The sequence below is a fragment of the Lucilia cuprina genome, chromosome 3 (genome assembly GCF_022045245.1).
Source record: "Lucilia cuprina isolate Lc7/37 chromosome 3, ASM2204524v1, whole genome shotgun sequence".
Classification (NCBI taxonomy): domain Eukaryota; kingdom Metazoa; phylum Arthropoda; class Insecta; order Diptera; family Calliphoridae; genus Lucilia; species Lucilia cuprina.
The window spans coordinates 58,192,622-58,208,153 of record NC_060951.1 but is presented as its reverse complement, the minus strand read 5'-3'; the positions used below and the strand labels follow the sequence as shown (position 1 = coordinate 58,208,153).

General features: G+C 27.0%; 1 protein-coding gene across 21 annotated transcripts; it reads left to right on the top strand.

Moving 5' to 3' along the window:
- The first annotated feature begins 345 nt into the window (after window positions 1-345).
- LOC111678109 (troponin T, skeletal muscle) lies at window positions 346-14,931 on the top strand. 21 transcript variants are annotated; one of them, XM_023439352.2, is made up of 9 exons: window positions 346-489; window positions 5,032-5,079; window positions 6,003-6,050; window positions 7,335-7,358; window positions 10,577-10,946; window positions 11,389-11,607; window positions 11,678-11,851; window positions 12,863-12,941; window positions 13,188-14,931. In XM_023439352.2, the coding sequence occupies exons 2-9, from the start codon at window positions 5,057-5,059 to the stop codon at window positions 13,448-13,450; spliced, it is 1,200 nt and encodes a 399-aa protein (XP_023295120.1). In that variant the 5' UTR covers window positions 346-489; window positions 5,032-5,056; the 3' UTR covers window positions 13,451-14,931. The 21 variants fall into 21 exon arrangements, with proteins under 21 accessions (XP_023295120.1, XP_023295115.1, XP_023295118.1 ...); XM_023439347.2 differs by having other exon boundaries at window positions 6,000-6,050; XM_023439350.2 differs by lacking the exon at window positions 12,863-12,941 and adding an exon at window positions 12,008-12,086 and having other exon boundaries at window positions 6,000-6,050.
- The last annotated feature ends 601 nt before the right edge of the window (window positions 14,932-15,532 follow it).

Sequence of the window (15,532 nt, the reverse complement as noted above, 5' to 3'; positions counted from 1 at the left end):
AAAAAGCAACTACAACAATAACAACAACAAATGCTAAAATGAAGGCAAATAGCAACAAAATAAACGGAACCACAGCAACCCCTCAACACCCCACCTGTGTAGGTGCAAAAGAGCTTAATACACACATAATATTGCCCTCTCTCTCTAATGCACACAAAAGCTTTATAAGACCATCTTTATTCCACACATAACGGCATTTACTCTCCTTTAGAGATCGAAGAGTAAACAACAATTATACATATACACAAACACCCATACAGAGACAATTGCATGGTGCAAGAGCATGCAGTATTTTGCTGTGTGAAATGTGTGAAACTGAATGTGTGGTGGTGGGGAAAATAGGAAAATTTGCTTTTCCGAAAAATCTTTAACATAGCGTGGTGTTTCTTGATAGATCGTCAGTCTGTTTAGTCGAACCGCAGCATTCGCTCCAACTACGTCAGCTGCTCGGACAACTAGTAGAGAGTTTAATTTGTTTCTTTTCCCGAAGTAAGTTCTGATCACAAAAAAATCATATATATCAGACTTTTAATAAAAAAAATTAAATTAAAAAAAATACTACAAATTAAATAAAACACTAGAAAAGTGTTACAAAAAAAAAATCCTTCAATTGATTGTAATTTACAAGAATAAAACATTTTATATGGATAATAACAACAAACAACAATTATACCCTGCCCATGGACTTATAAAATATGGATAAATTTATTAAAACTTTATAAAACAAAATGTTATATAATATTATAGAAAATTTAAAAAGCAACAATTTTAAACAAATATTGAAAAGATGAATTTTAAAAAGACTTTAAAAAATATTTTAAAAACTGTGCAAAAAATAAGACAATTGTGTTAAAAAAAATTAGATTTTTATTTTTTTTTATAAAAAAAATATATATCTAACTAAAAATAGAAAAATTCCTTTTAGATTTAGCAATCGACCTCAAAGTGTTACATGATATATTTTTATCATACAGCTAAAACACATTATTTTTTTTGGTATTTTTTTCTATTTTACGAATAAAAACGAGACAATAATTCAAATAAATTAAAAAAAAAATTGTAAAGAAAATACTACTAAATAAAAGAAGAAGAAGAACAAGAATAAGAAAAACATTTTCAATTTTTTGAGAAAAAAGCAAGAAATAAATTAAAAATAAATTTCTTGATCTCGTTGGCCATCATTTTGCAGCAAAACTGTGCAATGCTTTTTCCCTGGCAAAAACCCAGTGTTTTATGCAAAGAAAACAACAACAACAACAACTGAAAACAGAAATTTCAAATAAAATTTTAAAATAATTTCAACATAGAAAAAATAAAAATTGCGTAAAAAAGTGAAGATCGTCCGTCGATCGTTGAAATAAAAAAATCATTGACAAGTACGAGAAAAATACTAAACTGTTTATGAGTGTATGAGTGTGTGTGTGTGTGGAAATGTGTGAAAATTGAGATATTATATATGTATGTGAGTGTGTATTATTTAAAAAGGTAAAAAAGCACAAAGAGAGCGCAGAAAACTGAGAGAGAAAAATTATTACTTTATGATGAAGAAACAAAAAAAAGCTTTCTGGATACATACTAAATACAAAATTTTGAATATTTCTGATTTTGGAATTATGAAATATTTTTAGAATATTAAATATTCTACTAAATACACACTACACCAATTTACACACACATACTTTTACACTTTTTACACAGTTTTTTTCTTATATATTTATTTAAAATTTTCACCTTTAAGGGTTTCTTGCATTAGATAAGTTTCTTTTTTTATTGAATTTGTTTTAAATTTGTTGACTTCAAAGCATTTATTGATGAGTAACCATCTGTCGTTATGTACTTTAAACGAGATCAGTAGGTCAATTGTATATTTTCTCCTCAAAATGATTGTTAAAGCTTAAAAATTTAAACATTTCCTGTTTAATTTAACTTTCTACTAAAAGTTTTCTCAAAAGTTTTCATAAACATTAAGAGCAGGTTAAGATCATTAAACTGAAAAGCTTTTAACTTTAAAGTTTAACCGCCTTATGTAAAAACGTTAATTATGTTTTCTCAAAAGTTTTCATAAACATTAAGAGCAGGTTAAGATCATTAAACTGAAAAGCTTTTAACTTTAAAGTTTAACGTTAAAAACGTTAATTAAGTTAACCATAGTTAGTAAAACTTGTTTTTATATGGAAAAGCCATTGTTAACGTTAAAAATGGTTTTTGTATAAGGCAGCTTGACTTTAACTCAATTCTAAGCAAAAGCTTAAGATTAAACTTTATTTTTATAACAGAAATATGACACAATTATTTAAATTTGTTATCATTAAAGTTTTCTTTAAGGTCATAAATTTGTTTTTAGCAACCACCCCCACCCACTAGAATTTTTGTTAAAATTTCAAAATTTTAAAATTTCAATATTAAATTTTTGTTAAATCATATTTTTATGCTTAATAAGTTTGTTTTAGTATTAGTGCCAAGGTAAAAAAGCTTTATTATATTCTAAAACAACTAAATTTTTGCTCTCTTATATATTTTTTTAAATAAACAAATGGCAAAAAAAAAAAACGTTTCTCTTGGAAATTCAATACGATCTATTTTTAAATTGAAAAAATACACAAACACCAAGAAAATTAAAGAAAAATCTATAAAATATTGTTGTTGTTACTAAGAAATAAATTTCTAATTACTCTCTTATCTTACTCTCACTCTCTTGAAATACATATATTTATATAGCAGCTATGTAGTGGTACAAACACCCAAAAAAAAAAGCCCCCTCAAATTGTTCTATTTTTTTTAGATCTTTTCACCAAATAAAGAGAACAATTATGACATTATACATATATACACATACATAGATATATGAAAAAAATTATTTTTGATTTAAAAAAAAAAAATATTTATTATATACATAGCTATTTGTATATGTATATTATATATATTTCAAAACTATATATTTCAGATATTTTTTTTTTCAAAATTGTAGGAGACCACCTCCATATTTATTTTAACCACCTCAGTTTATTTATATATGCATATATGTTCTTTATATGTATATAATTTATAAGGTGTATGTGTTAGTTATATATACCCTACAAATACTTTAACATATTTATATAGATTTTTGTTTTTTATTTTTAAATTTTTTGTATTTTTTTCAACATTTTTTAATTCAATTTTGATGCGTAATGTTTAAAATATGTTTTAGATATTTTTTTCGTTTGTTTACTTGATTTTTTGTTTAAATTAAATTTTGAATAAAATTTATTTACTTGTTAAAAGATAAAATGCAGTTACGGGTGATTTTCATTTTGTACATTTAGAGTAAATAGATATTTTTCTTCGATTTTTTTAAAAATTTTTTAAAATTTTGAAATTTTAGAGATTTTAAGCAAAGTTTTGCAAATATTAAGAGAACTTCAATTCATTTTGCAATAAATGGTTCTCAAATAATTTTTTAGAATATTTTATTAAAATTTAATCTTTTAAACAACAATTTCAAAACTATTTATCAAAAAATGTTTGCTTAATTTGAAGTAAATTTCAAATTAGTTCAAAATTTCAAAAATATTTTTTTAAACAAAATAAAGGTTTTGCCTTAAGCTAGGCATCAACAAAGAACTAGTTACTAAACTGGTTCTATCAGGATAGTTATTGGAGCTTTATTTGACAATTTACATAAAGAGAACTTTGTTTTAACCAAGTTGTTCTCTTTAAAGTGTTAGATGAAGATCGGTAATCTGCTTCCAAAGTTGCAAATACGAAACTAGTTTCGCCCACTCGAAATACCAGCAAGTCCTTATTCCATCTGGAATATATAACTCCTTATAATCAATATAGAATCAATTTCGAAATTGGTCTAGTCTAGCTAGTTCTAGGCAAGAAAATTTAGAGTATTTTTCTAAGATTCACAAAAGTTTGTAGTCGGTGTTCTAGGACAGAATATACGGAGTATTCTTCTAATGCAACAAACATCTTGCAGCCCAGATAGCAGAAATTGGGGACATTTTTAGAAAACTGTATGTTTATTAAAGGTTCAGCTTCACTAACACCTATGTTTAGTATTTTCGTTTTGTCGGTATTAATTTTAAGATCCGTACATTTCATAGTTTCCTTATGATCCACTTTAGATCAGTAGAGCTCAAATAATTCAGGTATTGACAGTTGATTTTCCACTGTATTCAAAGGTAAAAAGCGTTTAAGATTACACACGCCTGGTACGAAATTGATACCAAAGTGTGTATAACTTTTCAATAACATGTTGTGTTGATAAATTATGTACGGATAGTACTCACATCAACAATAGCAATATTAAAAATACACAACGTTATTAAATGATCAAAAAAATTATAATGTGTTACCAAAGTAATAACGTTATGTTGTCAAACAGAACGTCGTCGATGTCACATGTCGATACATTGCCGAAATGACACACAAAGTAATCGAAATGACAACATTGAGATGTTGCTTTAGAAACGATGTGTTGTTAAAATTACAACGGTGGTTTTTAAAATTATAACTGGGTGTTATTTAAATATCCATTGTCTAAATGTTAACTAAAATGTTTAGTTCACTTTTGAAAACTTATTGTATTAATTTCGATACTTTTCTACCATTTTTAACTCTCTGTGTAGAAATGTTTTTTTCTTGGGATTTTCATGTTGTGTTTGTGTGAAATTTTGATTCATGTTCGTGCTCTAAGCCTATCTAACATTCTCTTTGTTTAGGAGTTGTACTCAGCTCACTGCTACTAACTTCACTACTACTAATGAAGTTAGTATAGAATAACTGTAACATCTGATAGGTTACTGTTCTAGTTTTGTAGGCCGAAAAGTCAGACTCTTCGAGGTAAAGGAAAAAGGTCTAAATGTTAGACATTAGGGATAGCAAATGGATCTTTTATAAATGCCAGAATTTGGGATCTTGTTTTTGCCGTAAAATTGTTGTTGTTGTTATCCACAATTATTTTTATTAAAAATATTCAATATTTTTCATTCTTTTGAAATAATCTTACAACTCATATTAATAATTAAATATTTTTATTTACAGGTTTTTTTAATCCCAAACCATAACCATGTCCGACGATGAGGAGTACACGTAAGTATTTTAAACAAATTGACAAAAAAAAATTTACAAAAACAAAAAAAAAAATTCCTAAAGGAATAACAAAATACACACAGACTTTGCAGACATGACATTATATTTATATAAATATATTTAAAAAAATACGTAACAACTATTAATACTCAAACCAAACAAGTTTAACTATCACATTTTATAACATTTTTTTTCTTTTTTAAAATATCTATATATATTTTTTTAAATACACAAACATTTTAGTTTTTATGATTTTACAAAAATATCTATTGTTTAGCACTTTACACAAATATTTCTCTAGTTTTTTTTCTCATTGTAAATATTTGTTAATTTATGTATGGTTTTTTTATAAATATAAATTTAAATATGTTTTTTTTCTGTTGCGAATTTGTCAAAATATAAATAAATCGCTTTTTTTTTTAAAAAACCTGGAGTTTATTTGTTTATATTTTTTTTTACTTTTGATAAAAATTTATATAAAATTTAAATATTTGTTTCTAGCAAAATCTTGTTTGGATTTTATTTAGGAAAATAAAATGGACGGTATTTTTTAATTGTTTTTTTTTTTGTTAATTAAAGAAATTTAAAATAATGAAAAGAAAAAAATTTTAAATTTCTTAAATTGTTTTAGTTAAATGTACAATATTTTAAAGTTATTACGTTTTCTTTTTCATATGCGTTTTCCCCCACCTCCAACCAATAACCATATACACCCACTACAACCTGTTATTACTATCAAACTGAAACATACCTTTAAAACCACCTGTATCTATGTACCTTTTTTTACTTTGTATGATGTAACAAACGATCAATACACAAACAAAATGTTAAATATTTTAATGTGATTGTGTGTGTGTATGCGTGTGTCATATGATGTGAAAATGTATGTCCTGCTATGAAAACATTTAAATACCTTAAAGCAGTTCCGAAGAGGAGGAGGAGGTTGTCGAAGAGGTCGAGGAAGTTCACCAGTAAGTATTTTTCTTCTAAATTTTTGTTGTTGTTACATTTCTTAACTATTTATAACTATATATTGTTAAAAGAAAATTTCCAAGCTATTTTCTTTAACCAAAAAATGCGTAACTGGAACCAATGATTTCTATTAACCAAAAATTTTTTTCTCAAAAAAAAAGAAAAATAACAGAAATCCTTAAAATTCTTTTATATCCTTAACTTCTTGTTTAACAAATCCTTTAACTTAAAATTGGCATATAATTTTTACCAAAACAAAATTCTTGTATAATTAAACTATTGTACAAAAAACTTTTCCAAACCACTCCCCCCCCACTTTTTATCAAACTTTACTTCCTAGCTTTTGAAATTTGGTGTTGTATATATTTCTAAAATTCTATTTTTAGAATAATTGTACCTTATTAGAACCTCAATTGTTATTGTTGTTGTTTATATTTCATTTGTTTGTTTTTCTTTTTCCTTTTTCTATTTTCTAATTTCAGGAAGTAAGTTATAGAAGTTCTGAAGTTTATTACGCAATCTTTTGGTTAAAATTATCAAGAAAATTCTAAAGAAAAAACAAAAATAGCTAAAAATATCAAATCACATCTAAGCAAAAATTTTATATTTTCAAAAAAATTTAGCTTAGGGTCTTGAGTTTTTAAAATCTTAAGATGTTTTCAAATGTTAAAGGTTTCAAAATTTTTAAAACATCTTAAGATTTTCTATTTTTTTTGTATTATAAATTAGGTGATTTTTCAAAAAAATTTAGGTTTTCATTTCCCACAATTTAAATGCACTTGTAAAAATTTCATAGTTAAATAAATTTTTTTTTAAATGCTTTGAAATTTTTTGCTTAGATTTGTTATGTTACACTCGAACATTTTTTTCACCATTTTTTAACAAATGTTTTTTTCTTCTTTTTCTTTCTTTTTTTATATACAAACAAAAAAACCAAAAAAACAAATTTTTTTGGTTAAAATGTTTTGCGTGTTTTGTTTGAAACGAAAAAATTTTAAAAATATTATAAAATTTTCAAAATTTAAAAAATTTTATTTTTTTTGTTTATCACAAAAAAAACTTATTTGAAATCATATTTATTTTGGGGCCTTCATTACAAAACGTTTTTTATTCTTTTTGGTTGTTTTCTCCTTAATTTTATTTTTGTTTTGGAAAACGTTACACAAACAAAAACACTTGAAAACAAATTTATAAATTATATATTCAAAATTCACCACTACTACCACCACCACCACCTACTCTACCTCATCATTTCAAATAATTGTTGTTACGAATCTGTGTAGAAAACCACCTCAAACACCAGCCGAGTAAGTGAAATGTTTTTGTTTTTTTCTCTAAACAAAACATTTAAATTTAAACAAAAATCCAAAAAAAAATTTAATAAAATGTTTCTGTTCTTTTTTTAATGTTGTAACGTAATTATGTTGTAAACATGATATAAAAAAAATAACTAATTGCGAGCATAATAAGTAAATAACTTGGTGTTATATTTCAAAAACAAAACTCACACCTATCCATTCCCCCACCCCACTATGCTATCAAAATACTCAACATTCCTCTAAACAAAATTTATTTAATTCAAAATTCCAAACAAACATTAAAACAAAAAGGATTTTTTTTCTTTTAACAACAACAATTTAAATAATTGTTTAAATTGTCAGTTTAATAAGAAAAATCCTTTGAAAATTGTATATTTCGGCTCTTTTTCTCTACCACAAAAACCTTACTCCCCCCACAAAAAAAAAAAAAAAACTAATAACAACAAAGCAATTAAAAAGCTTTTATGTGTATAAATAATACCAAATATGTGTAATCATTGTTTATTCCAAATTATTATTAAACACAAATTTAGTTAAAATAAAACATCATTTGAAACGGCCTAAAGCCAAAACAAGATAAGTCACAAAATTTCCAACATCACTTGTTTAAGCTTTTTGTCTAAATAAAAAATCTAAAATTTTTCATAATTTTGTAAGTAATTTTTTGCAAAATTTTTATTCTGTGACTTATTTAGTTTTGCTAAAAAGCTCTTCATTTGTATAAAAAAATTTCTCATTTACACTTTTTGTTTATGCTTTTCCTCTTGCGTGATCATAATATATACTTTATCGATGTATATAAATAAACAAAAAATTATGTATTCATGTTATATGTTTTAACTTGCCAACAACTCAACACCATTGCAAATATAAACACAAAAAAAAAATTAACAAAATTTTATCAAAATTTTTGTACAGAAACATAAAAAAACAAACACTTAAGTTTAACACATACAAAAAAACACACACTTTCACACTTAAACATAATACATAACGACAGCTTTAAGCTTTTGAAATCACAAAAAGAAACAAGTCAATTTCATACACGCACCAATAATTGTTGCTCACATTTACACGCACTATGACCCCAACCCAGCAAACGTTAAAGTTTTCATGTCATAATGCGAAAGAGATTTGACAAACTTTTTCAAATAAAGAAATTAAAAAAAACTTTGAAGCTTTAGTTTTCAAGAAGTTTGAAAAAGCTTAGTGAAAATGTTATGTATGACTTTATTCCATTATTCTAAATTAAACTTAAAGTTTTTTTATAATGTAAATTTAAAAACAGCTTTTAAGCTTTAAGTTTAAAAAAGGCTCTCTGTGTCTTTGTTCCCTAATTCTACAATACAACTTAAAAGCTTTTCCTTTAATATACATTTGATAAAGCTTTTATGTCGGTCTTTATTCCACGTTTCTACAATCGAACTTAAAAGCTTTTCTTATAATAAAAATTTAAACAAATGTCTTAAGTTTAAGTTTTAAAAAGATCTCTCTCTCTCTTTCTAACTTTTTCCTCGAATCGACAATTGAACTTAATATAAATTTAGAAAAGCTTTTAGAGTTTTAAGTTAAAAAAGCTCTCTCTCTCACATTAGGTCTTTTTCCAATTCCTTTTACATTCGTTTCTTTTTTCAACAACAATGTTGTTAAAAGTTTGTTTTAATATTTAATATACTTGCTGGGTTTAACACACTCACACTGACACACAAAAACATTCAAAAAAGCTACTTCCATTAGTCAATGAAATAAAGTTTTTTTAAATCGTTTTGTATATAAAAAAATACTTTTTGTTATAAAAACCCTTTATTTTGTGTGTATGCGTGTGTGTGCTTTAGATGTAATAAAGATTTCTTTGCGAACTCGTTTAAGTGTTTAGAGTTGTAACAGTGTTTGGTGTTTGTTAAAGTAAGTGTATCGTTTCATGTGTCATGTAAACAAAATAAATTACATTATGGGTATTCACATCACAGCGATCTAGATCTAAATATAAAATTAATTAAAGGAAACATTAAGCAGTGATCGTAACATGTAGCCAGCATAGGCTGCAAGCGAAAGCTCTTTGACTTTGCCTTAAAAGTTTAATGCTAACGATCTAACTATAACAACATTTGTACAACATTGATCGTTAATCATAGTCAGCAAAGGCTGCAAGCTAAAGCTTTTTGACTTTAACTTCATAGTTGTATGCTAACGATCTAACTATCACGACCACTTTTATAAAGCTTTTTTTGTACAACAGTGATCGTTACTTATAGTCAGCAAAGACTACAAGCGAAAGCTTTTTGACTTTACCTTAAAAGTTTAATGCTAACGATTTAACTATTACGATCACTTTTATTATAATATCAGTTAAAACAGACAATCATTCAAAAGCTTTTTTCGAAAAGCTTTTTCAAACAAAACAGATATCCTAAGATTTATTTGAGATTTATTAACTTTTATAAAAAAATATCAAATTTTTCTTTTACATACGATTTCCATTATTATGAAAAATAAATTTCTATAGAAAATCTATGAAGCTTTCCCTTATATTGCTGTTAAATCAAGCATTATATAGTTTGAATATTTTCATGATTACACTGTAGACTTTTTGCAATATTTTACTTGCTGCAATAAATGTTACTTTAAGTTAAAAATTTTACTTTTAACTAAAAGTTTGTTCATCTTAAAAAGGGATCAATAAACAGAACTTAAACGAAAAAGCGTTACCTACTTTAGCAACAACATTCGTTACATTTAGTCATTTGTATATAGAAAACGTCAGCGCTAACGCTTTAATTCTGTTTACAAGTCCAATGTTTCTTTATTTCTTCAAACATGTAATTTTATTTTTGTTTACATCCTTTTTTGATTCATAAATGTTTTTTTCTTAAGTAAATGTTTTTGTACATTTTTGTAAAGCTTTTAATTTTTCTTTTGTGTATTTTTGTGTTAGAAAAAAAAAAAAAAAACACTTAATTTAGTTTGCACAACATCATGGCAAAAACAAAAATATTAAAACATAATAATAATATTTAAACATTTCAAAATAAATCACCACAATCACAACTTTTTCAAACATGCAATTAAATTGTAACTAGAAAACTTAAACTAGAAAAGGACACTAATCCTATAATACAACAATACCACAATCTAATTAAAATTAAAAAAAAAATAATGATACAAAAAAACACTAATCAATTAATTTTTATTTTTCGCTTGTGCAGAGGTGAGGGTGATCCAGAGTTCATCAAACGTCAGGATCAAAAGCGCTCTGACCTCGATGATCAGTTGAAAGAATACATCAACGAATGGCGCAAACAAAGAGCCAAGGAAGAGGATGAGTTGAAAAAACTCAAGGAGAAGCAAGCTAAGCGCAAGGTCACCCGTGCTGAAGAAGAACAAAAGATGGCTCAACGCAAGAAGGAGGAGGAAGAACGCCGCGTTCGCGAAGTTGAAGAAAAGAAACAACGCGAAATCGAAGAGAAGCGTCAACGTCTCGAAGAGGCCGAAAAGAAACGTCAAGCCATGCTCCAAGCCATGAAGGACAAGGACAAGAAGGGCCCCAACTTCACCATCGCCAAGAAGGATCAAGGCGTGGTAATTATTTCAAAATATCGCATTGCAAATTTACTTATCGAGATTCCCTTTTTTTGTTTTCTTCTTTGATTATAATTTTTCTCCTACGTACCTACTAATAATATATCTTCCATTATTCTTTCCGTTACTAATATCCCATGAATTCATGCTTTATTTTATGAATTCATCTTTAAACTCTTCCAACCAACCTATCAAACTATCCAAAAAAATATATATATTTTGAAATTTAAATTTAAACACAAACAACGCTTAAAATTTTGCCTACTTCAAAACAACAACAACAACAAAAAACACATTTTAAACACGTGATTTTTCTCTTTATCTCTCTCTTTTTTTAATTGTGGCATAATTTTGGTTGTCTCTTGTCTATCTTAAATTGTCTTTATGTGTCTGTGTGTATCTGTCTATGTTTGTTGTAAATTGCCTAAACAAAATATAGTTGGGTCTCTCCTCCGCCGCCATGGAACGTAACAAGACTAAGGAACAACTCGAAGAAGAAAAGAAGATCTCTTTGTCGTTCCGTATTAAGCCCCTTGCCATTGAAGGTTTGGGAGAATCCGCCTTGCGCGATAAGGCCCAAGAATTGTGGGAACTTATTGTCAAATTGGAAACTGAAAAGTATGACTTGGAAGAAAGGCAGAAACGTCAGGATTACGATGTAAGTTTAACTAGATTAGTTTCTAGACAGTGTAAAGGAACTAATTTACAAAATATTATTACGCTTGTAGTTGAAAGAATTGAAGGAAAGACAGAAACAACAGCTCAGGCACAAAGCCTTGAAGAAGGGTCTTGACCCCGAAGCTTTGACTGGCAAATACCCGCCCAAGATTCAAGTCGCCTCCAAATACGAAAGACGTGTAGATACCCGCTCTTACGACGACAAGAAGAAACTCTTCGAAGGTGTAAGTATTTGTTGATATTTAAAAATGAAAACTTTAAAAATTTCCTAATTTTTTTATTATATTTATATAATGGGGATAATAATTTGTTTTGTTGAAAGTATCATTTAAAAAAAATAATTTCATTAAAATCTTTTCTTAAACAAATAAATTCTTAAGGGTTACGATACGCTCTATAAGGAAACTAGAGAAAAAATCTGGCAAGAAAGACAAGAGAGATTTATGCAACGGTCAAAATGTAAGCTTTCCTTTACACACAAACTCTCTGTCTCTCTTTGTTATAAGCAGTATTATGTATTTGTCTATTTCTCTCGATATGTCTCACTGTGTGTGTGTGACAATATTTTGTGATTGTTGTAATCCTTTAATGTTTTATGGTCTATGTATTGATGTTTTGTTATTGTAAGCAAAACACGACTTGCATTAACATGATAAATGTTGATTTTATTATACTTTTACAGTTAAATTAACCCAAAAAAATTGATCATAATTTAAGGATTTTTCGAATTTCGTTGTTCGGCTTCTAAATAATACAAAAAACAAATAATACAGTTTTGTTGTCCAACTACCATTACCACATAACTCTCTCCTTAACATATTTAAATCTAAAAAAAAAGAAAAATTTCAAAACAAAAGAGAAATTCTGTCACTTTCTCACTCTAACGCTCCTGATACAATACACAACATGGGTTAATTGAAAATTACCGTTATTCAGTAAATTATTACCGGAAGTAGGAAATCAAAAAGACACAAAACAAATAAAACAATTATTATAGGCGTGGGTGGGGTTTTTTTGCTTTTACAAAATACACAAACATTTTTAATAACACACTTATAAACGAATACACTCTCTTTCTTTCTCTCTCTCTCTTTCTTTGGTTTTTTTAATGTTGGTCTAATTATTTATGATGGCGTTTAATTATAATCGTTCGTTACATGTTAAATGTTACGTAAATATGTCTGTGTGCATCTTGTTGCCTCTATCTCTCTCATACATGTTATAAAACCCATTAGGGCTGGGAAGAAATCGGCAAAGAGGTCAATGAAAAGATCTGGAACGAAAAGAAGGATCAATACTCCGGCCGCCAAAAATGTATGTATAACTTGACTAATAACACTCACAAATCATATGTTAAACTAAATATTGTTTTTTTTTTAATTAATTTTTGAACTGTCTACTCGTTTTTTTTTTAATTTTTGAATTTTGTTTAAAAATGCATTGAAAAAAGTTTTTGTTTTTTCTAATTTTGTGTGAAACGAGAGAATTATTTTTTTTCAAAGAATTTAAGCAGATTTTTTAAAATGTGATTTTAATAAATTTATTTGTGTTTCCCTTTAGCCAAATTGCCCAAGTGGTTCGGCGAAAGACCCGGCAAAAAGGCTGGTGAACCCGAAACACCCGAGGGTGAAGAAGATGCCAAGGCTGACGATGATGTCGTCGAGGATGAAGATGAAGTCGAAGAGGAGGTCGTCGAAGAAGAGGAGGAAGAAGGCGAGGAAGAAGAAGAAGAGGAGGAGGAAGAAGAAGAGGAAGAAGAAGAAGAGGAGGAAGAAGAAGAAGAGGAAGAAGAAGAAGAGGAGGAAGAAGAAGAGGAAGAATAAATTAATTTAACTACATTTAATAAAATTAAAAAAAAAAAAACAACAAAAAAAACAATATAGTTATTATTAGCTTATTCTTACCACTACTACAAAACCAAACCAAAAAAAAGGAAAAATTTATTATTATTTTCAAAAAATATTAAGAAAGGATTTTACACATTTCTCCAAATAAAATATGAAAACAAAATTTGTATGAAAAATAAACAAAAAAATAACCAAACAACAGCAACTTATTTTCATCATGAAACGTTTTCCATAAATATGTAAGGCTTTATCTAACGCTCTCTCTCTCTTTCTCTCTTTTTAAAATCCAAAAAAAAAAAACAAAAAAAAAGGAAACTAAAAACATCTGCCTACTATATATTTTACATTATTAAACTCTCTCGTGTTATTTGAAAAGAATATATAAATGTAAACTATTTTTAATTTTTAATAAAATTTTTACTACAAACACCTACAAAAGAAAAAAAAAAAAAAAAACAAAAAAAAAAGAGATCTTAAATCTTAAAAAAATTCTTACAAATAACGGACAAATTTATAAGAAAAACACAAGGCGACATTGTTAGAAACAGGTGATAAATAGCCACTACTATACACACACTTATTAGAAAGCTTTATTTATAGTTTCTATTTCCTACACACACACACATTGATTGCCACACACCTTGACAACCTTTTAGATAGCTTTATTTATAGTTTCTGTTCCCCACACATACATAGATCCTCACAAACCTAGACAACCTATTAGAGAGCTTTATTTATAGATTCTGTTTCCGCAATACACATTTATTTCCTTTTCCGTTTTAGAAGACATTTTTTTTCTTACATAAATTTTAAATAAATATAACTTAAAAAAAACCTTTAAAACTCATTATTATGAAGTAATTTAGCCAACAAAACAACAAACAAATTTAAAAAGAAAATGCTAATAACATTATTAACCATTATAATACAAACAGCAAAAAAAAAGGACACACATTTAAACTCGAAAATAAAAACAAAACACTTTGATAATATTTGCAAACGAGCCACAACGAATGACTAAAAGAAACAAACAATTTTTTCCATAATATTTTAAATTTATTTTTTTTTTCATTTTATTATGTTTATTGTTTGTTGTGTGTTTTTTGTCTAAAGAATGAAAAGAACAAGAAAATAATGAAATAAATGTGATTTCCTACATCCTTTATTGTGCACAAAATAAAATACGTAATAAAAGAAAGGACATTGTAAAACAAACACTTTATTTTTACGATGAAAACAACAGCAACAACAATATTGAACAGAGTTTTTTTTATGAATTTTTAAATGAGGACGTGGACATAAATCAACCGGACCGGATATTTAAGTTTGTTACAATATGAAAAAAGAAAAGAGAAAACTATTGAATTTAAAATAAAAGAAGAGTAAATTTTTAGGTTTATTAAAATAATATATACATATAAATATTTATGGTTAAATAAATAACATTTTGGAATTGATGAAGAATTGGGAGAGCATCTTACTTACTTAGTTGTCACATTAAAGAAATTTAGAATCTAATTACCGATTGTGGAATAACATTTGAAATAGTGCAATAACTTAATATTTAATATAGTAGTTTATACACTTGCCAACAAAACTAGACAATATACTTGTCTATAGACTAATTTTAAGAATAGACATTGAAGTGATTTACACAAACACCTGTCTTATTTCTAATAATACTTTTTCAACCCCAGGGTAAACTTATTAGGACACTTACTACCCTCTTGCCCTTGTTTGTAGTTCTATCGGTCCATGTTCAAAAACTTTACTCAAGTACTCGAGCTATATAATCTCTGACCATTGCAGTCCCTTTGCTTAACTTCCAAGATGTAAAAACATCACTTTCGTTTAGAACAACGCAGATGGGATGGCTTCTGTTGAGGCAGCAGTATAAATAAGAGACGTATTCGGTAGATCGATACACGAATTCATTAAATTAGCTGAGGATCTTACCCACAGAGAATACACTGTACTAAATCTGGTAGGAACAGAGAGAGAACACTTAATGTAACAGGACAAAAAAGAAAAATTGCATGATATTACTTGTATAAGTCA

Bases quoted from the DNA above. Each gene is read 5' to 3' on its own strand.
- LOC111678109 (XM_023439344.2), top strand. From the start codon at position 5,057: ATGTCCGACGATGAGGAGTACAC. The intron at 5,080-5,999 runs GTAAGTATTTTA...AATACCTTAAAG, and splicing joins TCCGACGATGAGGAGTACAC to CAGTTCCGAAGAGGAGGAGG. The intron at 7,359-10,576 runs GTAAGTGAAATG...TCGCTTGTGCAG, and splicing joins CCACCTCAAACACCAGCCGA to AGGTGAGGGTGATCCAGAGT.